Consider the following 22,941-nt stretch of genomic DNA (forward strand, 5'->3'; position numbering starts at 1 on the left):
GTATGCAAGGCTGGCTTGACATTAGAAAAGCAATTTTTTAAAAAGTAATTAATGAACAATTAATGCAATTCACCACATCAATAGGCCAAAAGAAGTATCATATGATCAAATCAATTGATGCAGGAAACATTACTGGCAAAACCCAACACCTATTCATGACCAACCACTCTCAACAAACTAGGAACAGAGCAAAGTTTCCTCAACTGGCTAAATAACATATATTCGAAAACCCACAGCTAATATCATACTTACTAGTAAGAAAGAACAAGGTAAGGATATCCTTTCTCATCACTCCTAGAAAACATCATATTGGAAATCTCAGCTTGTGCAATAAGGAAATAAAAGGTATGCAGACTGAAAAGGAGGAAAAGCCTGTCTTTCTCTATAGATAATATGACAGGTACATTAAAACAAACAAAAATCAGTAACAACAAAAAACTGAAATAAGCAGTTATAGCTAGATTTCAGAATACAAGAGAAATATACAAAAGTCAGTTGCTTTTCTACATACAACGACTGGAATTTGAAATTAAGAATACAATACCATTTATAATACCACAAAAAATTAAATGCTTAATTATAAGTCAAAAAATATATATACAGAACCTATATGCAAAAAAAACTACAAAACTAACAAAAGGAATCAAAGATCTAAAAAACCAGAAAAATAGTATGCATGCATGGAATAGAAGACAACATTGTCATGACTTCAGTTTTTCCTAAGTTGATACATACATTTAATGCAAACACAATTGAAATCTCAGCAAGCTATTTTGCAGCTATCAAAATAGTGATTCTAAAGTTTATGTAGACAAAAAAAAAAAAAAAAAAAAAGACTCAGACTAGCCAACCCAATACCGAGGAAGAAAAAAGTTGGATGACTGACACTTCCCAATGTCAACACTTACTATAAATCTATAATAATCAAGATAGAGTGGTATTCGTGAAAGAACAGACATAGGTCAATGAGATAAAATAGACACACACAAAGTCAAATGATCTTTGACAAAGCAGTAAAGGCAATGCAAGAGAGAAAGAATATTCTCTACAATAAATGGTGCTGTAACAACCAGACATCCATATGCAAAAAAAAAAAAAAGAATCCAGACACAGACCTTATACCTTTCGCAAAAATTAACTCAAAATGGATCATAAACCTAAATGTAAAATGAGAAATTATAAAACTTCTAGATGATAATATAAAAGAAAATCTAGGGGAACTTAGGTTTGTCAATGAGTTTTTAGATAAAACACCAAAAACACAACTCATGAAACGAAAAGCTGCTAAGTTGTACTTTATTAAAATTAAAAACTTCTGGTCTGTGAAAAACATTGTTAAAATAAAAACTCAAAAGTCACAGGCTGGGAGAAAATCTTGTAAAAGACATCTGATAAAGAACTGGTATCCGAAATATACAAAGACTTTTAAAACTCAACAATAAGAACACAAACCACCCAATTAAAAAGTAGGCAAAAGATCAGGTGCGGTGACTCACGCCCATAATCCCAATGCTTTGGGAGGCCAAGGTGGGAGGATCCCTGAGCCCAGGAGTTCAAGGCTGCAGTGAACTGAGATCGTGCCACTGCACTTAAGCCTAGGCAACAGAGCAAGACTCTGTCTATTTTTTTAAATGGAGGAGAAGGGGCAAATGATCTGAACTGAGACCTCACCCAAGGTGTACAAAGGCAGATGAACATATGAAAAGACACTCAACATCACTTATCATTAGGGAATTGCAAATTAAAATGAGATAATACCACAATACTACCACACTAAACAATACATACATACAAATTATTTAGCCCACTGAAGAGAGGGGTATCCTCCAACTCTCTATCCTCTCCTCTACCACCCCCACCCCAACTAGATCTTACGACAGTTCCTTAACTTAGTTTTCCAGGAGGCTCAGACATTCATTCCTAGAGAAGCCTCCTTAACTCACTTACCATTCTCTATTTACTGCCTTGAGAATTCTACTTCAAAATGTGGGACTGTTGTATTTCCCTAAACCTTAGTCAAAAAGGTCATGTCTTGGTATGATTAAATAATTTTGACCTTTAGAATCCTCTGAAAGGGCCTCAGGGACCCTGGGCATTACCAGGCCACACTTTTGAGAATCACTGTTATGCATCTATTTTGAAAATACAGGTAGAAGAGGAGCCTGCCAACTGTAAGCGGCAAATAGAAAGGGAGCAGGTTATAGGATTCAAAGTCAAAAGATCTGGATTTGAGCCTTAACTCCATTGTATACTTTTCTGGCTATTTGAACTAAGTAAGACAGTAATTTAGCTTCTTTTAAGAGTTTCCGTGTCTAGGCGGGGTGTGGTGGCTCACAGCTGTAATCTCAGCACTTTGGGAAGCTGAGGCAGGCAGATCACTTCAGTCCAAGAGTTTGAGACCAGCCTGGCAACAAGACAAAACCCCATCTCTACCAAAAATACAAAATATTAGCTAGGTGTGGTAGCACAGGCCTGTACTCCCAGCTACTCTGGATGCGGAGGTGGGAGGATCGCTTGAGCCTGGGAGGCAGAGGCTGCAGTGAGGCGAGATCACGCCACTGCACTCCAGCCTGGGCAACAGAGCAAGACCGTTTCAAAACATAAAAAATAAAAGTTTCAATGCCTGCATTTTTAAAACAGAAATCATACTACTGGTCAGTCTCAGCTGTCACTAGTTGTGAGAAACAACAATATGCAAATAAAGAAACTTTCCAGACTATAAAATGTTTAGGTCAGTTTTTGCTTTTAGTTTTCAGGGGTCTAAATAGCACATCCTAATAGATCATATCTACAAAATTACATCAGTAGCTAACTCAATAGCAGTTATTTAAACAGCGGTTATCTTTAATTTCCTCATACATAAATCTGTCATGTGATTAGCAATATTTAGTGGTTTATCCTTTACCAGTCTGCAGTTTTGCATATTTTGGATATGTGAAAGAATTAATAATGTAATTTTTCAGAAGTTACTTGATTTCGAGGATTTAGCTGATAACAAGAAAAAAAAAATAAAGCCCACCTCTACCTATACAAAAGAAAAACCACCTTAAAATGTTGGGAGGGAAGGAATGACTTCTGTGATTAATGAGCTATGTGGTACAATACCAAAGGCACTGTGTAGAAATGACATCAGTATTAATAGGCTGGCTTCCAGCCCAACTGCTCCCAAAATGGGTGCTTATTTACTCTAATAAAGTATACCTGTATCTTCACCCACCTGCTTCCATATACCTAATTTATCCCCAAAACATTGTTAAGGTTCAAAAGAACAGGAGACTGGAGAATCATAAGCCAGGCATCAGGTCGGTATTTGAGGGGATTTACTAGGAGATTCAAAGGTAGGAAGACTCAAAGTCTTCAGCAGATTTAAGAGCGCAGAACCTGAATTCTCCTCTCTTCCAAAGCAGCTGAAAATACCTCTCCCACATTGTACCTATACAATACAAAAATCTATCATTAGACAATTAACGTCCCAAATTTTTATTAACAGTTAATGGAGGCGCCCAAAGGTAATCCTTTTAGGCACCTGACACGAAGTCTGCATTGTGTTAAAATAACTTATTCCTGCAACTGTTTTGCTTTTTTGTTTTTTGTTTTTAACAGTTTCATGAAACACTTCACCAAAGTTTGAAAAACAGAAACACACACTGGGAGGCAGAGGCAGGGAGATCACTTGAGGTCAGGAGTTTGAGACCAGGCTGGCCAACATGGTGAAACCCCTTCTTAACTGAAAATACGAAAATTAGCTGGGTGTGGTGGCAGGTGCCTGTAATCCCAGCTACTTGGAAGGCTGAGGCAGGAGAATTGCTTGAACCTGGGGGGCAAGGATTATAGTGAGCCGAGATTGCACCACTGCACTCCAGATAAATTAGGTATATAGAAGCACAAAGATGTGCTAAACCACAGTGGCTTCAAAATCTATGATTTCTTTAAAACACCAAAAACTAAGAAATTTGAAATAATAGCCTACAGTTAAGAAATGAAAAAATAATAAATTTAATTTGGAAAATGCAACTGGTAATGCTCACTGTTAAAATATCACATAGCTAAGTGACTTAAAAATCAAGTGCAACAGATTCCTAATTTTCTGGCAGACAATTAGACACTAAAGACAGGGGAAAATAAATTTAATATTATCAAGAGTGATTATGAGTAATTTTTAAATTCTTTTCTCTGTTTTCCATATTTTTAGATAAACATGCATCAATGTTAAAATCAAAAGAGTTTTTTAAAAACTAAATTGAAGAATTACTAGTTTAGGTCAAGCATCCCAAACCCAAAAAATCCAAGATCCAAATGTTCCATCATCAGAAACTTTTTGAACACTGACGTGATGTTCAAAGGAAATGTTCATTGGAGCATTTCAGAGTTTAGATTTCCAGGCTTGGGATGCTCAATCAGTAAGTTTAATCCAAATATTCCAAAATCTGAAAAAATCCAAAATACTTTGCTTCCAGGCATTTCAGATAAAGACTACTTAATATGTAATTATTAAATAGGACAGATAAGGAATACTCAACTATTTTAAAAAAAAAAAAAAAAAGGCTAGGTGCCATGGCTCACACCTGTAATCCCAGCATTTTGGGAGGTCAAGGTAGACAGATTACCTGAGGTCAAAAGTTTGAGACCAGCCTGCCCAATATGGCAAAACCCCATCTCTACTGAAAATACAAAAAATTAGCCGGGCACAGTGATAGATACCTGCAACCCAGCTACTCAGGAAGCTGAGGCAGTAGAATCACTTGAATCTGGGAGGCAGAGGATGCAATGAGCTGAGATTGCACCACTGCACTCCAGCCTGGCCAACAAGAGCAAAACGACATCTCAGAAAAAAAAATGGTGGTAGAAAGATTATCTGAAAATAGATTATTGGGTGTCTTAGTCTATCCAGCCTGCTATAACAAGATACCTTAGACTGGGCATTTTATAAACAATAGTAATTTATTGTGCACAGTTCTCAAGGCCGAAACTGCAAGTTCAAAGCACAAACAGATTCGGTGTCTGGTGAGGGTTTGTTACTCACAAATGGTGCCTTCTGTGTGCTCACATAATAGTAGGGGAAGGTAGCTCCTTTCAACTACTTTAATAATGGCACATAATCCCATTATTTAAGGCAGAGCATGTATAACATAATCACTTTCCGAAAGGCCTCACTTCTTAGAATACTACAACACTGAGTATTAGGTTATAATATATAAATTTGGGGGGGATACAAACACTGACACTATAGCACTGAGTATTCTTTCAGTGAAGCTCTAGGCTTGATTTTCTATCAACTATTTTACAACTCCACAGGTGCAGAGGTTCACTTGTAGATTTCTATTCGAGGAAAGGACCCCAAAGGTTACAGTTTGCCACCATGTAAGACAATAACCAGTTGTTTTTATCTAATCCAGCAATCTCATCTCAATCTTCTATTAAATCGCATGCATATCTCTCAATATGCTCTTTGTACCAGTTTTAATGCACTAATTGAGTCAATATTTGGCATGTGTTCATCCTCTATTTGCATGAAGGTCACAATTTTGCCTTTTAAAAATTATAGTCAGCAGTTATGGAGGTCATCCACTGAGAAGCTAAAGTGGATCTGATGTAGCTCAGTAAATGAGAAACACGCCTTACAGGCTGTTAAGCCTAACACATCTTTTCTTGGCTCCCAAAGAGATGCCCATGCAGCAATAAAGCTCTAACTTTGCTCACTGTTTCTCTATGTATTTTTCTCCTTCTCTACTAAGTTTGTGCCTTTGTGTTTCTGGTTCACTCATGACTAATATACTATCCCCAATGATGGTAGCACTGAGAAAGGAAAATAAGATGGTCAGGCAGACAGTAGGATGGGTCCTTGGTAAAACTCCTTCAAACACAAAAACAGTCTGAAAAATCAAACTACAGGCACAAATAGAGCAGTCTGGGGAAAACTCAGGCTACAGCTGCACAGATAAGAAAGCAAGGTCCAACACAGAAGCCTTTGTTCTGGTGTAATCTGCGGCCTCCCAGGAAAAAGTTTCTTCCCCCTTTTAGGCATGTACACAGTGGGCTTCATGGGAACTTCCACAGAGAATGGGGGACCTTACCCAAAACATACCCACAGTTGCACAACCAAGAGAAGCTGCACTTTGTGCTTGCCTAAAGACATGCCCACAGCTGCACAGACAGGGGGAGTTACACAGACAGCTTCACAGATTTAAAAAGTTACACAAACAGCTACAGAGATGAGAGGCGTTTCTTATGAAAGCTTTTGTATTCGACTGTAAAAATGGCAACCCTCTCTCGGGCCTCCTCTCTCTCCTATAGAGAGCTTTTTTCTATCGCTTATTAAACTTTCACTCCAACCTCACTCTTGTGTCCACGCTCCTTAATTTTCTTGGTTGTGAGACAAAGAACTCCAGGTACCACACAGGTGACAAGACTGAAATGTGGTCGCGCACTGGCTACACTGCAACAGTAATAGGTAGATTTCGTTCATGGTCTCTGTTGGACGGACGACAGAGAATCTGGTTTGTTAGTCTGTTTGTCTGTTTGGATATTTTTAAGTTCGATCGCTCCTGTGAGATCTGAAATGATGAGTTTCTGTGTTTGCTTGTGATCCACAGCTAAAGTTGTAGAACTGAGGTGAAGAGCCTTCTACACGTTTGAGCATCTATAATTCAGAAAAGCCTTCATTCTCATTATGTTATGAAATATTCTACCTCCAGGGGGTATTAATTATACATCACAGCTCTTAAACAGAAGAGCTCTGTAAAACTGATTTACAGAGATAAAAAAGCACGTATATTCTCCACATTCACAAAAACTAAAGAAACTTATAACAGAAACTGCTAGCTCAGAAACATTTTTAAGAATCCAAGTATAGGCCAGGTGCAGTGGCTCACACCTGTAACCTGTAATCCCCAGTTTGGAAAGCTGAGGTAGGCAAATCACCTAAGGTCAGGAGTTCGAGACCAGCCTGGCCAACATGGTGAAACCCCAGTCTCTACTAAAAGTACAAAAATTAGCCAGGTGTGGTGGTGAGTGCCTGTAATACCAGCTACTTAGGAGGCTGAGGCAGGAGAATTGCTTGAATCCAGGAGGCAAAGATTGCAGTGAGCCTATATCATGCCATTACACTCTAGCCTGGGCAACATGAGCAAAACCATGTCTCAAAAAAAAGAATCCAAGTATACATAACTAGAGTAAATCTTGGGATAAGCCAAGCCAGTTTAAAACGTTTGGTCTGAGAGGAAAAAAAAGTTTTGTCTTTTCTCATAATTATTAGTATTAAGTATAACAAGTGAGTGGATTTAAAAAATAATACAGGCATACCTGGCCGGGAACAGTGGCTCACATCTGTAATCCCAGCACTTTGAGAGGCTAAGGCAAGCAGAACGCTTGAGGGCAGGAGTTGGAGACCAGCCTGGCCTACATGAAAAAAATCCGTCTCTACTAAATATACAAAAATTAGCTGGGTATGGTGGCAGGCGCCTATAATACCAGCTACTCAGGAGGCTGAGGCAGGAGAATTGCTTGAACCCAGGAGGAAGAGGCTGCAGTTGGCCAAGATCACGCTACTGCACTCCAGCCTGGGTGACAGAGCCAGACTCTGTCACAAAAATATAATAATAATTATACAGGTATACCTTGCAGGTACTATGGGTTTTGTTCCAAACCATTGCAATAAAGTGACTAACACAATAAGGCAAATCATGTAAATTTTTTGGTTTTCCGATGAATACTGTTTACACTATGCTGTAGTCTATTAAGTGTTCAACAGCATGTCTAAATATACTACATATATGTTAATTTAAAAATATTTCAATACCAAAAAATGGTGTTGGAAAAATGACACCAACAGACTTATTCAACATAGGATGGTCACAAACCTGCCATTTGTAACAAATGCTGTTTCTGAGAAGTGCAATGAAGTGTAACAAAATGAAGGATGCCTACATAGGGGTTGGTTTCTAATGAGAAGTGTTCAAATCAACTTTCAAAACTACTCAATGGTTTACTGATCAAAAAAGCTAACATCATAGCTCTGTAATGCTGAAGATTTTGAAAAATGTAAGTTTTTATTCAACTAAATTGAATTATAATTCTGACAAATATTGCTTGAACATTTTTTATTTATAGTAAAACATACATAAAATTTATTTTAACCACTTTTTTCTTTTTTGTAAAATTGTTTTCTTCACTGGTTTTTTAAAAATTTCAACTTTTATTTTAGATGCAGAGAGTACAGATGCAGGTTTGTTACATGGGTATACTTTATGATACTGAGGTTTGGGATGGTCCAACACCCAGGCAGTAAGCACAGTACCAACAGAAAGTTTTTCTTTTTTCTTTTTTGACCCTTTTGGCTGAATTTTATTCATATATTATCTGCCTTTCTTCTTACAGTCTCTCTCATAATTCACTAGTTCTGTTTTTAGTTCTTTGAGAAACCTCTACACTGCTTTCCACAGTGGTTGAAGTAGTCTACCAAAAGTAGATTGGCCAAAGAAAATATGGTACATATACACCATGGAATACTATGGAGCCATAACAAAGAACAAAATGATGCCCCTTGCAGCAACATGGATGCAGCTGGAGACCGTTATCCTAAGAAAACCAACACAGAATCAGAAAACCACATGTTCTTGCTTTTAAGTGGGAGTTAAACCTTGGGTACACATGGACCTAAGGATGGGAACTGTAGACACTGGAGGCTGTGATAAAAGGAAGGGAGTGGGGCATCATTATCCAGTCACTGATGTCAAACCTTCTTCACCAGTCCCCAACCTCTAAGCATCAAGTGTTAACAAGACATCTTCCCAAATTTATCTAGAATTGAGCTGTTCTGTTAGTTTCCTTTCCAAGTCCATTTCTTCATAAATCTGGCATGTGAGATTTTAATTTCTCTGCGCAGTTTTCTCTTCTTCAGTCAATGGTGACAGCTCCAGGTCTGTTTGCTTTTGAAGGTTTTGTATCACATTCAGTCTTATTCACAGCAGCACAAATGCAGCTCTTAGACTCTTTCTGCTCAACAGCAACTGGTTTAAAGCGTGCACATAAACTCTGATATCGAGATTTTATCGCTGACAATTCCTTTAAGAGTATAACTGGAGTTTTTCTCCCCAGCTGAATCAGGATGATTAGTCTTGATTTCATATTCCAGCCGGTACTGAATATAATCCAGATCAGACTCAGCTTTCCGGAACATCAGTTCTAGCTTATGGACTTCCGCCTTCATGTCGAAAAGTTCAACCCTTGCCCCACTCCCTTCCTTTTATCACAGTCTCCAGTGTCTACAGTTCCCATCTTTAGGTACATGTGTACCCAAGGTTTAACTCCCACTTAAAAGCAAGAACATGTGGTTTTCTGATTCTGTGTTGGTTTTCTTAGGATAACGGTCTCCAGCTACATCCATGTTGCTGCAAGGGGCATCATTTTGTTCTTTGTTATGGCTCCACAGTATTCCATGGTGTATATGTACCATATTTTCTTTATCCAATCTACTTTTGATAGGCTACTTCAACCACTGTGGAAAGCAGTGTAGAGGTTTCTCAAAGAACTAAAAACAGAACTAGCACTGAACCCAGCAATTCCATTATTGGGCATACACCCAAAGGAAAATAAACACTCTGCCAAAAGGACACAGGCACGCATGCATACATTCATCATAGCTTTATTCACAACGGCAAAGACACAGAATCAACTTAGCTGCCCATTTTAACAATTTCTAAGTGTACAGTTTGGTGTCACCAAGTACATTCACAGTATTGTGTAACTATCCACACAATCTATTCATAATTTTTTGATCATCCCAGACAGAAACTATGTACCCATTAAATAATTAACTCCCTATTCTCCCCTCTCCCCAGCCCCTGGCAACCATCACTCGACTTTGTCTCTATGCACCTGACTACTCTATTTACCTGATGTCAGTAGATAATACAATATTTGTCCTTATATAGTGGGCTTATTGCACTCAGCATAAAGTTGCCAAGGTTCACCCAGCATGTGTGATTGAGAATTTCCCTCCTTTTTTAAGGCTGAATAATATTCCACTGTGTCTATATATCATTTTGTTCATCCTTTCATCCACTGATGTACACCTGGGTTGTTTCTACCTTTGGCTACTGTGAATAATGCTGCTACATTGTTCAAGTCCCTACTTTCCTTTGCATGTACATGCACAAACAGAATTGCTGGATGATGGTAATTCCATTTTTAATGTTTTGAAGAACTGTAATACATTTTTCCACTACAGCCACACCATTTCATGTTCCCACCAGAAAGGCACAAGAGCTCCAATTTCTCTACAACCATGCCAACACTTACCATTTTCCATTTTTTTAAAATAATAGTCCACCTAATAGGCACAAAGTGATATCTCATTTTGGTTTTGCTTTGTATTTCCCTAATCATTAGTGATGCTGAACAAATGACAACCACTTTTTTATATTTTGGTTTGGGTTGGCTTCACGATAATTTTGAAGATCCTTAAGTAATTTTAAAACATAAATTAATGTAAATCAACAAATGAACTAACTCATCTTTGGATACCTGAATAGTTTCTCAGTAGAAATAAACACTAAAACAATGAGCATAAAGTTTATCTACTTTTTCTTTTCATTTATATATACTATAGAATGGCTACATCTTTGGTGTCTATCAATAAACACGCTCATCTCTACCACTGTAAGATGTATATAAGAAGGTACAAGAGAGAGATGTAAGAAATTTGTGAAATTTGTGTCATTTACATACTTTCTCAGTCTGTTATAATGTCCATATAAAACAGTTCCTTCTCAATGAGCTAATTCCCAGTTCTCTCTATGAAAGAAAAGTTATTATTTTATTAAGAGATATAATTAATATGGATCGTTGAGACCATATTAAGGGCAAAAATAACAGACATACATTTGTGGAAGCAGAGTAATGATATAAGACTTGATTTTTAGGCCGGGCATGGTGGCTCACACCTGTAATCCCAATACTATGGGAGGCCATAGTGGGTGAATCACTTGAGGTCAGGAGTTCAAGACCAACCTAGCCAACATAGTGAAACCCCATCTCTACTAAAAATACAAAAAATTATGCTGGCTCATGCCTGTAACCTCAACACTTTGGGAGGCCGAGGCAGGCAGATCACGAGGCCAGGAGTTTAAGACCAGCCTGGCCAAGACGGTGAAACTCCGTCTCTTTTGTAAAAATACAAAAAAAAATTAGCCAGACATGGTGGTGGGTACCTGTAATCCCAGCTACTCAGAAGGCTGAGGCAGAGAACTACTTGAACCTAGGAGGGGGCGGTTGCAGTAAGCCAAGATCGCGCCACTACACTCCAGCCTGGGCAACAGAGTAAGACTCTGTCTCAAAAAAAAAAAATTAACCAGGCACGGTGTCAGGTGCCTGTAATCCCAGCTACTCGGAAGGCTGAGGCAGGAGAATCACTTGAACCTGGGAGGTAGAGGTTGCAGTGAGCCAAGATCTCGCCACTACACTCCAGCCTGGGCAACAGAGTAAGACTGTCTCAAAAACTAAAATACAATTTTTAAAAAAAAGACTTTCATTTTAAGGAAAATGTGAGTAGGATAATTCTGAAGTGACAGCTCGTTATAGAATATACAATAGCACAGTGAAGACACAACTTGAGAAAGTATAGTACATTGAGGGAAGTAAATTTTATTGGCTTTGGTTTATAATATCTAAGAATGAGAAAATGCTATAATACGTGTTAACATGTTGGCTAAGTTCACTTAGTTTTGAAGGACCTCTTCATCTGGAATACTCTTACTCTGTAAGTGAGAAAAGGAGGGTGACTCAAGGGCTTGCCCAAGGTCACAAAGCCAATTTAGAGGAATGCTAGGAAAAATCAAAGCCTGAAATTCCCAACTCTCACTCAGTTCAGTGTCTGTCTCACTGGACACTGCTTCTGCAGTCCACCATGCCAACACACACACAATCACTCTGTATCAACGTGCTCTAGTCAACGAGAGGAGGTAAGAGACTGTAGCCACTACTAAATCAAAGGATGAACAAAGAAATATATTTCTCAATGACATAATTCTTTGAAATTTAAATGTTTCCATGAAAGCAAAAAGGTTTACCCCACCATTCACAACTTAATACCCAAAGTGCTGAAATAAAAATGCTAATGAAACTTAACCAAGCTTATGTAATTGAGAGAGAGTACAGCAAATGTTTTTAGAAAGTTGGAGATAAATAAGAAGGAAATTTACTTCTGCATTCTTACTGCAGAACAAATAAATATCAGGATGTTTTTAAGTTATTTTCTTTACCTTGACATTTCCTTTTATTTTAAATCCTAATTCTCCAACAAAAAGACTTTTAGTGAGGCACTATCAAAAAGGCTAAGTAACAGAATCCCAAACTTCTCAATTCTACAGGTCAGTGTTCATAAAGCACTCCAGCCAACACCTTGGAATCCAGAGTAACTATCCTTATGTGAGCCCTGATTTAATGTCAGTTCAATTTGAGACTCCCGCTTTTCCAATATTTCTAATAAGGGAAAAATACATCCCACAGTGACAACCCAGATAGAGAACTCAATGACTGCCAACATCAAACAAGACTGATGTCCCCATGGAAACTAATCCACCCTGGGATTTACTATTCAAACATTTTCTGAAGCATTCATGCACATCTAATGGGCAATGAAAATTGTCAAGGCAAATGACCCTAATTTTCAACACAACTGAAAGGTCCTTGCAGCAACGATGAAGACTGACCCAGCAAAAAGATGTCCTGAATGACTTGGATTTTAAGATGTCTATACTAATCCAAGTCCCAAGCAGGAAAAACTTCAGCCAGAAAATTTATGGCATTTTTCTGTTTAATGTTTAGGTTTCTATTCTAAGTGTATTTTCTTTATTCTCAGAATCAACTTTGGTATACCTTTTCATATGGGATTGGCTTCTGGGCAAAGACTTCCAGTTGATATCATGAGATACATGGTTGCAACTTACACTGACTCGATTATCAGGTGACATCCCAAAACTAACTGAAGTACCATAAGACCTCATAACTAGAATAACAACAACAATGCACTTGTATTTTCTGCTTTTGCCCAATAGATCAAGCCACGGCCCAGTTTTCCACTTCTGATTATTCAATTCAGTATCAAGAGCAGAGTGCCAATTATTCTCTGAGGATGTCTATCCTGAGAAGTTACCTCTTTGTGCCCTGGACCTGGCTCTTTAAACAAAGCTGAGCCTCCCAGGCCTTAGACCAGAGAGCAGGTAAAACCTTCCCCCAGGAGAACGATCCAAGATGGCCGATCACTAACATCCCGGGATTGCAGCTCTCAGGGAAGGCGCGGAGAACTAGAGGACGCCACACTTTCAGACAAAGTCTGGTCGCTCACGGAGCAGAAGATCCCCCAGTGGTGGAAACACACGAGTCGCCAGCGCGACTCTCATGGTCGGCGCAGCGGTTCTGCCAGCACCTCGACGCGGCAGCGCTCGGCGCAGAGTAAACCGGACCGGTTCCCCTTCTGACCGAGGTTTGGAGCCCCGGGAAGGCAGAGTCGCCTACTACGGACACAAGAAGGAAGCCAGACAGGAGAATCCTAGGCAGAAAAGCACCATCAGTTTTAACGCCACTGCGAACTAACAACCTGGACATCCACTCAAGAGACCTAATCTGAAAGCTGGTAATTTCAAAGAGACAGGAGGATAAATTTACAATGACGGGAAGAAACCAGCGTAAAAAAGCTGAGAATACTCAAAGTCAGAACGCCTCTCCCTCTAAAGATGATCACAGTTCCACATCAACAATGGAACAAGGCTTGATGGAGAACGAGCGCATCCCAATGACAGAATCACTCTTCAAGGAATGGATAATAACAAACTTTGGTGAGTTAAAAGAACATGTTGTAGCCCAACGTAAAGAAACTAGGAACTTTGAAAAAAGGTTTGATGAAATCCTATTGAGAATAGACAACTTAGAGAGGAGTATGAGTGAATTAATGGAACTGAAGAATACAATACAGGAACTCCGAGAAGTATGCACAGGTTTAAACACTCGAATTGTTCAAGCAGAAGAAGGGATATCAGAGGTCAAAGTCCAACTTAATGAAATAAAATGTGAAGAAAAGATTAGAGAAAAAAGGATAAAAAGGAATGAGCAGTCTCCAAGAAATGTGGGACTATGTGAAAAGACCAAATTTACGTTTGATAGCTGTACCTGAATGCGACGGAGAGAATGAATCCAAGCTGGAAAATACCCTTCAGGATATTATTCAGGAAAATTTTCCTAAACTAGCAAAGCAGGTCAACATTCAACCCCAGGTAATACAGAGAACACCACAAAGATATTCCTCAAGAAGAGCAACCCCAAGGCACATAATTGTTAGATTCACCAGGGTTGAAACGAAGGAGAGGATACTAAGGGCAGCCAGAGAGAAAGGTCAGATTACCCACAAAAGGAAGCCTATCAGACTTACAGCAGATCTCTCAGCAGAAACTCTATAGGCCAGAAGAGAGTGGGGGCCAATATTCAACATCCTCAAAGAACAGAACCTTCAGCCCAGAATTTCATATCCAGCCAAACTAAGCTTCACAACTGAAGGAAAAATAAAATCTTTTATGAACAAGCAAGAACTCAGAGATTTTATTACCACCAGGCCTGCTTTACAAGAGCTTCTGAAAGAAGCATTACACACAGAAAGAAACAACCAGTATTAGCCTTTCTAAAAATACACCAAAAAGTAAAGAGCACCAACATAAAGAAGAATTTACACCAACGAATGGATAAAACAGCCAGTCAACATCAAATGGCAGTAACCCTAAATTTAAATTGACTGAATTCCCAATCAAAAGACACAGCCAAAACCCAACGGCATGTTACATCCAGACCTGTTTCACATGCAAGGATACACAAAGACTCAAAACAAAGGGATGGAGAAAGATTTACCAACCAAATGGAGAGCAAAAATAAATAATAAATAAATAAAAAGCAGGACTTGCAATTCTTGTATCGGATAAAATAGATTTTAAAGCAACAAAGATATAGTGGTAAAAGGATCAATGCAACAACAAGAGCTAACGATCCTAACACCCAGATAGGAGACTTAGATTCAATGAGACAGAAAATTAATAAGGATATCAAGGACTCGAACTCAGATCCAGAACAAGTAAACTTAATAAATATTTATAGAGCTTTCCACTTCAAATACACAAAACAGACATTCTTGTCAATACCACATCACACCTACCCATTAGTTTAAATGAAACATTGATTGGCCATTATTAATACCCAATTTTTTTCAAAATAAAGCAATATTTCCATTTATTCTCCCTCTTTCTCTTCCTCTTTCTTCCTCTCCTTTACTTATTTTTTTTTCTTTCCTTCTCTCAAAAAAAAAAAAAATTTAGAAAAAAAAAAAACCTTTCCCCAATTCACCAGCTCAGCCCTCTTCCCAGCCTTATCTCCACTGCTCTCAAATTTGGGCCACCTGTCTGGATATGTGATTTTCAGTGTTCTCCTCATTCAGTAAAATTAACTCCCTTCCTCAGCTTAAAAGCTCAACCTTCCACCCACCTCATCCCTTCACTGCTGCCTCTGCAAGCTCCATACAGGACCCAGTTTTGAGTAACAGCCATTCCTTCTGAATTCTAGACACTGGAGATACCTTGATATCTACAGCCACTCCAAGCAATGATACTTCAGATGCTGCCAGACTCAAGAGATACTAGGTTCCTATGATCCTTTCTTTTCTCCCTTTGGAGTTCAGTGGTGTAATCACAGCTCACTGCAGCCTTGAAATCCTGGGTTCAGGTGATCCTCCTACCTCAGCCTCCCTAATTGCTGGGACTACAGGCACCCATTGCCACAACCAACTAAGTTGGTTTTTTTTTTTTTTGGTAGAGACATGGTTTTGCCACATTGCCCAGGCTGGTCTCAAACTCCTGAGCTCAAGTGATCCACCCACCTCAGTCTCCCAAAGTGCTGGGATTACAGGCATAAGCCACTGCGCCCAGCCTCTTTTCTTCCTGACAACCAAATGAATACTGTTGAGGTAGGAAACCTGCAGAACTAACTTGCTGATCCTGACAGGATGAAATGAAGAAACCAGCAAGAACCACTAGATGGCACCAAAAGTGACCTCTAGTTGCCTTCACTGTTCATCAGGGTAAGACACTCCCACCAGTGCCATAACAGTTTACAAAGACCATGGCATCACCTGGAAGTTACTGCCCCTTAACTCACCTCTTAATTTGCATGAAATTAAAGGTGAGTATACATATGGCTAGCCAGCACCCCATGCACAGATACTCTTGAGCGTACTGTGTGGTAGAATCGTTCATGCCTCCTGTTTTACTTCTAATTTCCTGTCTAAATATTCTATCAATTACTGAGAAAGTTGTCCTAAATTCCCAGTTACTACATTTCTCCCTTTGGTTCTATTAGTTTTTATTTCATGTTATCTTCAGGCTCTGTTAAGTGGATCACATTTCAAATTACTGCATATTCATTTGATAAACTGATCTTTTTATCCTTATGAAACATCACTCACTTTCTTCCATCTTTGCCCTGAAGTCTACTTTGATAAGAATACAGCCACTATGACTTAAAAATTTTCATTTTTAAATTTTTTTCATTTTTATTTTTTAGAGATGTGGAATTACTCTGTTGCCCAGTCCGAACTGCAGCGGTGCAATCATAACTCACTGCAGCCTCAAACTTCAAGGCTGAAATGATCCTCCTGCCTCAGTCTCTCTCATAGCTGGGACTACAGGCACAAGCCACTATGCCCAGCTAATTTTTTAATTTTTCTTTTTGAGATGGGGGGTCTCGCTATGTTGCCCTGGCTGATTTCAAACTCTGGGTTCAAATGATCCTCCTGCCTCTGCCTCCTGAGTTGCGAGGATTACAGGCATGAACCAACTTTCCTAGGATTAGTATTTCTATAGTAGTGTTTTACTCTAGCCTTTTACTTTTACCCTATCCATGTCTTCATATATAAGATGGATGTTGACTTTTTCCTTTATCTAGCCTGACAATCTCTGACAGAAGAGGTAGGGATGAAACTGTTCCAAGTCACATCATCAGGCATTAGATTCTCATAAGTGGCACACATTAGCTCCCTCACATGGGCAGTGAGGAGCATTAGCTCCTATGAGCACCTAATACCTCTGCAGATCTGACAGTAAGTGGAGCTCAGGCAGCAATGCTTGCTTGCCTGCTGCTCAGCTGCCGAGTGTCCTAGTTCCTAACAGGCCACAGACCAGTACTGATCCCAGCCTGGGAAGCAGGGACCCCTACATATGACCATTGGCTACTGTGTTGAACGGTGCAAACATTCAGAAACAGAAATTAGCATGAGGCAGAGTTTTCTCTTGGACCATTTGTATTTGGTACCATCATAATCAGTACGGTTGAATTTAAGGGGCCTTCTTGCTATTTGTTTTCTATTTGTCCCACATTTCTGTTTACTTTTTCTTCTTTTTCGTGTCTTTTGTCAGACTGAAAACATTTTACCATTAAATTGGCTTACTAAGGATATGTCTTTGTATTCTTTTTTTTTTTAAGGCTTTTCTAGGGATTTGGTTTTCAAAAGGAGCTATTCTGTCCACCTGGGGCATTCGGTAAAATCTGGAGACATTTTGTTGCAACTCAGTGGGGTGGGTCCTACTGGCATCTAGTGAGCAGAAGCCAAAGATGCTGCTAAGCTTCCCTAATGTGCAGGACAGTCCCTCACAACAAAGAATTATCCAGCCCAAGATGCTGACAGTACCATGGTTGAGAAACCCTTCCCCAAGGCTCATTAACTAATGCTTCTTTCAAATGCTATCATATCACTTCATGTGATGTTAGAATCTTAACCACATTCTATTTCCTTCCTAGCTTGCGATTATTGTCACATACCAGATGTGATATTGAGCACCTACCTAATCTACCTCTCTGGGTTCAATTTTCTTCATAAGAAAATTGGAAATATCTACCTCATTGACATTCTGTAATAATTAAAATAAGGAAAGTGCTAAGCACAGTACCTGTATACCAGAGGTGCTAATGTCTCAGAAAGTTATTATCCTATTAATACAGAAAAATTTAATTGATCTGAAATGAAGGAACAGAATGACACACCTGAAGAGAAACCTAGGTGACCTACATTCACACCAGGTTTAATTTCTGTTATAAATGCCTCTCCTATAGCTTTCTACCTCCACAAGTGACAGTGAGACTGTGCCTTACTGGACTGGCTGGCAAAGTTTGACTCAGAAGAGAAATTCAAGAATCTTTCGGGCTCTGATATATAATACCTTTTATTTACCTACATTTAATTGAAGACATCTGTAAGTGGTGCCACACAAAATGTAATTCAGACTTAGAAATGTCAATAAAAATGTCGGTAAGGCCGGGTCCGGTGTAAGCCTAGCAGGGGAGTACATATCAGCAGCTACAGAGCCACATGAAATTAGGGATCTAATGGAAATATGCTGCCTGACTTGACGAGGTGATAAAAGCTCTTTTCCCATAAAGCTTAATGAGCTCTATTAGTCTTCAGCTTACAGGAATGTAAAAGGGTCAGCCCCACAGAGGGAAGTAACTGACTCTCCACACATGGTCCATTCAAATGACAACATATCAAATTACTGATGTAATTACTACAACCTGACAATTTCATTAGATTCATGTGGCAGTTAACTGTTTAGGACTTACAACAAAGGGACATGGTTCATTCATAGTAATCATTGTGGAGAAAGTGAAGTTTAAAGTCAGCTTTCAACTGTAAGTCTCGTGTATTTTATTGTCTCTGCCCGAATAATTTGACTTTTATTCAAAATTAAAGAAGGTGCAGGGTATAGACCATATTTGTAATTTTCCTTCTCCAGCTAAATCATAAGCTTAATGGCAAAATTAAACATCTAGAGAATCCCAACACTCTCCTGCCTTGGATTTGCTTTGGCTCTCAGGTGCTATGTGGTAGCAAAGGAACAACGGCCCCCAATTGGTGCTGCTGGTGGAGACTCGGGGGCAGCTGCCACTAACTAAGCCCTCAAGTGGCCCCTGTGGAATTCCAAACCAGAAAATAACAGAAAGCCTTCAGTTTATTTCCCATCAAGTAAAGTGAGTTACATTGGTCATCTTTAATTTTGATTTCTCTTCCTCTCCAACGTCATAAACGCAGTAATAAAAAAGACATTTAGCCAAGGCAAAACATCACTCCAGATCACTAAGTGATAGAAACAGACAGAAAAGGACAGAAACTGTCATTAAACTCTAGATACTTTCCCTTTTGATTTTCACCAAAGATTGAAGCTTCCACACATATATTCCCAATACTTAACCAGAGCAGTAATATGTAATTTAAAAGTATATATTTGTGGCTAGGTGTAGTGGCTCACACCTGTAATCCCAGTACTTTGGGAGGACAAGGGGAGTGGATCACTTCAGGTCAGGAGTTTGAGACCAGCCTGGCCAACGTGGTGAAACCCCATCTCTACTAAAAATACAAAGATTAGCCGGGCATGATGGCAGGCACCTGTTATCCAGCTACTTGGGAGGCTGAAACAACAGAATCATTTCAACTGGAAGGTGGAGGTTGCAGTGAGCTGAGAAAGTGCCACTACACTCCAGCCTGGGTGACAGAGTCTCAAAAATGTGTGTGTGTGTGTATTTTCATATACTCTATATACTCTAGGTGCAGCTGGTTTACTCTAGGTACACTCTGAGCCCCATCTATAACCGAGAGCATCCAAAGATTAAAAAGGACAAAGCTCTCAATCTTAAGTAGCTACAATCTAACTGGGAAGACAGACCCTTAACCATACTAAAATATAAATATTGGTCCCCTGCCCATGACTAAGGTGAAGCACATGAAAAAAGAGAGAAAAAATATATATAAATATTGGAACTTGTCTACTTCTAGCTAAAACCTGCCAAATTATGGATAAAAGACTGCTGCTCTCAGTGTCAGCCCCACCAAATTCATTCATTCATCTGTTCATTCATTCATTCAACAAATATTTACTGACTCAGTGCCTGTTGAACCATAGATTCCATCAGAGATAGTAAAAGGGGCCTCAAAGTATTCTGAGATTGTAGGAGGACTATGTTCTACTTATATGAAGAACGGGAACACAAGAAAAACAGGGTCCTCTCTCAATGAGCTTTCACTTGAGAGACGTCAACTGGTAAGATTTATTGAGAAGCATCTTTGTCACTCGTTAATAACAGTCTCAAATTGCTACTTGCCCCAGTGAAGTGGACATCACGCTCGAGCCTCCTTATTTGGTCCCTGTGTAGGGAACCCAACCCAGGCTAATTGCCTTCTGCTAAAAACCCTTATTTCTGTTCATTCCTCTAAGCTTTTGCTAACATGAGAGGCCAGCGTTACACATCAACCACATTATCTCATCTAAGTTCCTGCCAGCTCCTTTTTTCCAAGGTTAGACAGTTTCCACATCAAATCAAAGAGACTCCCCTGATGTATACCTGTTAAACACTGACTACAAGAAACATTACCAAAAAGCTACCAATGTACCTCTACCCACTGTGGCCCTTTACTGGGTGAGTAAAGGACAAAAACCCTTAACACTTTGTAGTTGTTAACATTTTGTGCATCTCCTTTCTACTTTTCTGTGCACTTGAATTGTTTTTAAACTGAGATCTGCATATATAATTTTGCACCCTGCTTTTACCTCTCAATATATCAAATCTGTTTTAGATGTTATTTATCAATATATACTCATGAGCACATATTCATAATCTCTATTTTAATGGCTGTAGGGTGTTCTATTATATGGCTGTGTCATAATTTATTTGACCTGTTCCACATTTAGATTATTTACAAATTTTAAGCATTATAAATAATGCTGTAATAAACATTTTTATGCAAGTTTTGTCCTCATCTTTGACTATCTCTCTGACAGTGATTCTTGGAATAAAATTACTCAACCACAGGTATGAATGTATACAAAACCTTTAACGTATGTGACCAAGCTGCTTCCTATAACATAGGGATGAAGTTTATAAACATCCCATCTTATAATATCTCGTCAAGCATTCACTTAGAAAATAAGATATTGGGATAGGATCAAAAAAATTGTAGCTCATTGTCATTTTAAACTACATTTATTACTAATAGGACTATCATTTAAAACATATTTATTACCATTTGCATTTTATCTTGTCAATTACCTGATAAAAATCCAACAAAACTGTATGCAAAAGAAATTAGTATTTTTAATTGATTCTAAAAGATCATTACATTAAGTATAACCCTTTCATCATACTTTACCCAAATTACCTTTTAGCTACATTTGTTTTCATGTGAAAAATTATGGATCTTTACATAATCTAGTTAATTTTTTCACCCTTTGTATTTTGATACTTTCCATTGCTTTGAAGTTAGAAAGAACTTCCATAACTACAGAGCAGGCTATAAAACTTATATTGTCTTCAACTTTTTTATGGTTTCGTTTTCACTTTATGTCTAACGCTTAATTAAAATTCTATCTGCCAAGCACTGTGCTCAGTGTTTGCCATAGGTCACCTCATCTAATTCCAGTATCCATGTTAGTATTATTATCTCCATTTTTAGATTAAAAAAAGAGCTCAGGAGTCAATGGCTGACCCATGGGCTGCTTGGGCCTCTCATTGCAAAGCCCAGGCTCTTTCCACTGTACCACTCTGCTTTCCCCTTGATCCTGGATACCTAGACAATGTGACCAAACCTAGATGGGACAACCCTATCTGGTCTGATCCATTGCTCCTAGTGACCACTCAAGCTGGCTACCACACTTTGTGCAATGTGCCAGTGTGGGCCACATAATGAACAATATGTTATAAAAGCAGAAATGGTCTCAGAAAGGACACAGGATTGAGGCTCAACCCCAGAGGAGTATGATTTGAACAAGCTGGGAATAGGAAAAGCATAAAATGAAATAAACAATAAGCAAAAAGGGAAGGACAAACAAAAGGCAAGGAACAGAGTCTCATCACGTCGGGCTGAAGCCTAAGAGAACACAAAATAGTGCCACGATGTGCCTAGCAGAGTTTATAACTGCTCCCATTTCCATTACCATGAGAGGTAGGAATTATTACTTGCATTTAAAAGATAAGAAAAATGAGGCTCAGGGAAGTTGAAGCTGTGCTTTACCCAATGTCATATGGCTAGTAAGTAAAGGCAGCTCTCACCCAGTTTTGGTTCTAAGTCCCACCATCTCTTCACGTACTCTGCTTCCACCCTTTCTCTACTTCCTTTTCCAAGTCTCGATGATCATCTACAAGTTTTTCTGCAACTGCAGCTCATAATGATATCTAGGTCTCTAAACATCTAATAGTTTTCTTTATCTCTCAAAATTTTATCACTGGATTCTCAGTTCTATACTGAAAACCATGATAAGGTAAATGAAAAAGTGAATGAAGAACCCAGAATACTGCCTTGTTATAACACCAGCTTAATAACTTTGCTCTTCCCTTATTAATTCACAGATTTTCAAGCTGTCTAACTGAAACTTCCTTGAAGATCTCTAATTTTTCCAGCTCTCTTTTAATATCATGACAATTTATAGAACATAAGGTGGCAGTTAAATAAACATTCATGGGAGTAAGGAAGATATAAAAAGGCTCTTTAAAATGAAGGACCGATTTCTCTCTATTTATTGAGAAAGAGTACTTAAAAAGAGGAAATAACCTGTCATGAAGGCGAATTGCTATTAATATAACTTCTAGAAACTTTGATCCAAAAAAAAAACCTAGAGTAATTCTGTCATTTTGATCACACAAAAATGACCACTCCTAAGTTATCAAATAAATGCCTAATGAAAGGTATCAGTAATGGTTTTCAATTGCCAATTCTAATTATTAAGGTCAGTGAGTAACTCTTACCTCTAAAGGTGAAGTGCAAAGGAATCTTGTGAACTGTGGAGTCAAATTTGAACAGAATCCATTTCATCCAGTGAACAGATAGCAAAAAGGAACACAGAGAAAAGGAAAAAATTATTACAC

The 22,941-nt window shown here is 38.7% G+C and overlaps 1 protein-coding gene and 1 pseudogene across 22 annotated transcripts in view; both read right to left on the reverse strand.

The window, feature by feature from the left end:
- Positions 1–22,941, reverse strand: part of ATE1 (arginyltransferase 1) — a 158,106-nt gene that overhangs the window by 90,090 nt on the left and 45,075 nt on the right. For 16 of the 21 annotated variants that reach the window (XR_013525155.1, XR_013525156.1, XR_004732212.3 and 13 more), the window contains one exon: positions 22,822–22,854. The exons of 4 other annotated variants lie outside the window; for them this stretch is intronic. Coding sequence is in view for 13 of the 17 variants with exons in the window: in XM_078346685.1 (XP_078202811.1) it covers positions 22,822–22,854 (33 nt within the window). In the remaining 4 variants the exon portion in view is untranslated. Of the gene's footprint in view, positions 1–3,217; positions 3,434–22,821; positions 22,855–22,941 lie in introns of all 21 variants that reach the window. One more of the 21 variants, XR_013525157.1, reaches the window with a different exon arrangement.
- On the reverse strand, positions 3,440–22,857 carry LOC118146415 (SKA complex subunit 2 pseudogene; annotated as a pseudogene). The gene has a single exon (XR_013525158.1). The product of XR_013525158.1 is annotated as an SKA complex subunit 2 pseudogene (transcript).

The sequence above is a fragment of the Callithrix jacchus genome, chromosome 12 (assembly GCF_049354715.1).
Source record: "Callithrix jacchus isolate 240 chromosome 12, calJac240_pri, whole genome shotgun sequence".
In the NCBI taxonomy this organism is placed as follows: Eukaryota; Metazoa; Chordata; class Mammalia; order Primates; family Cebidae; genus Callithrix; species Callithrix jacchus.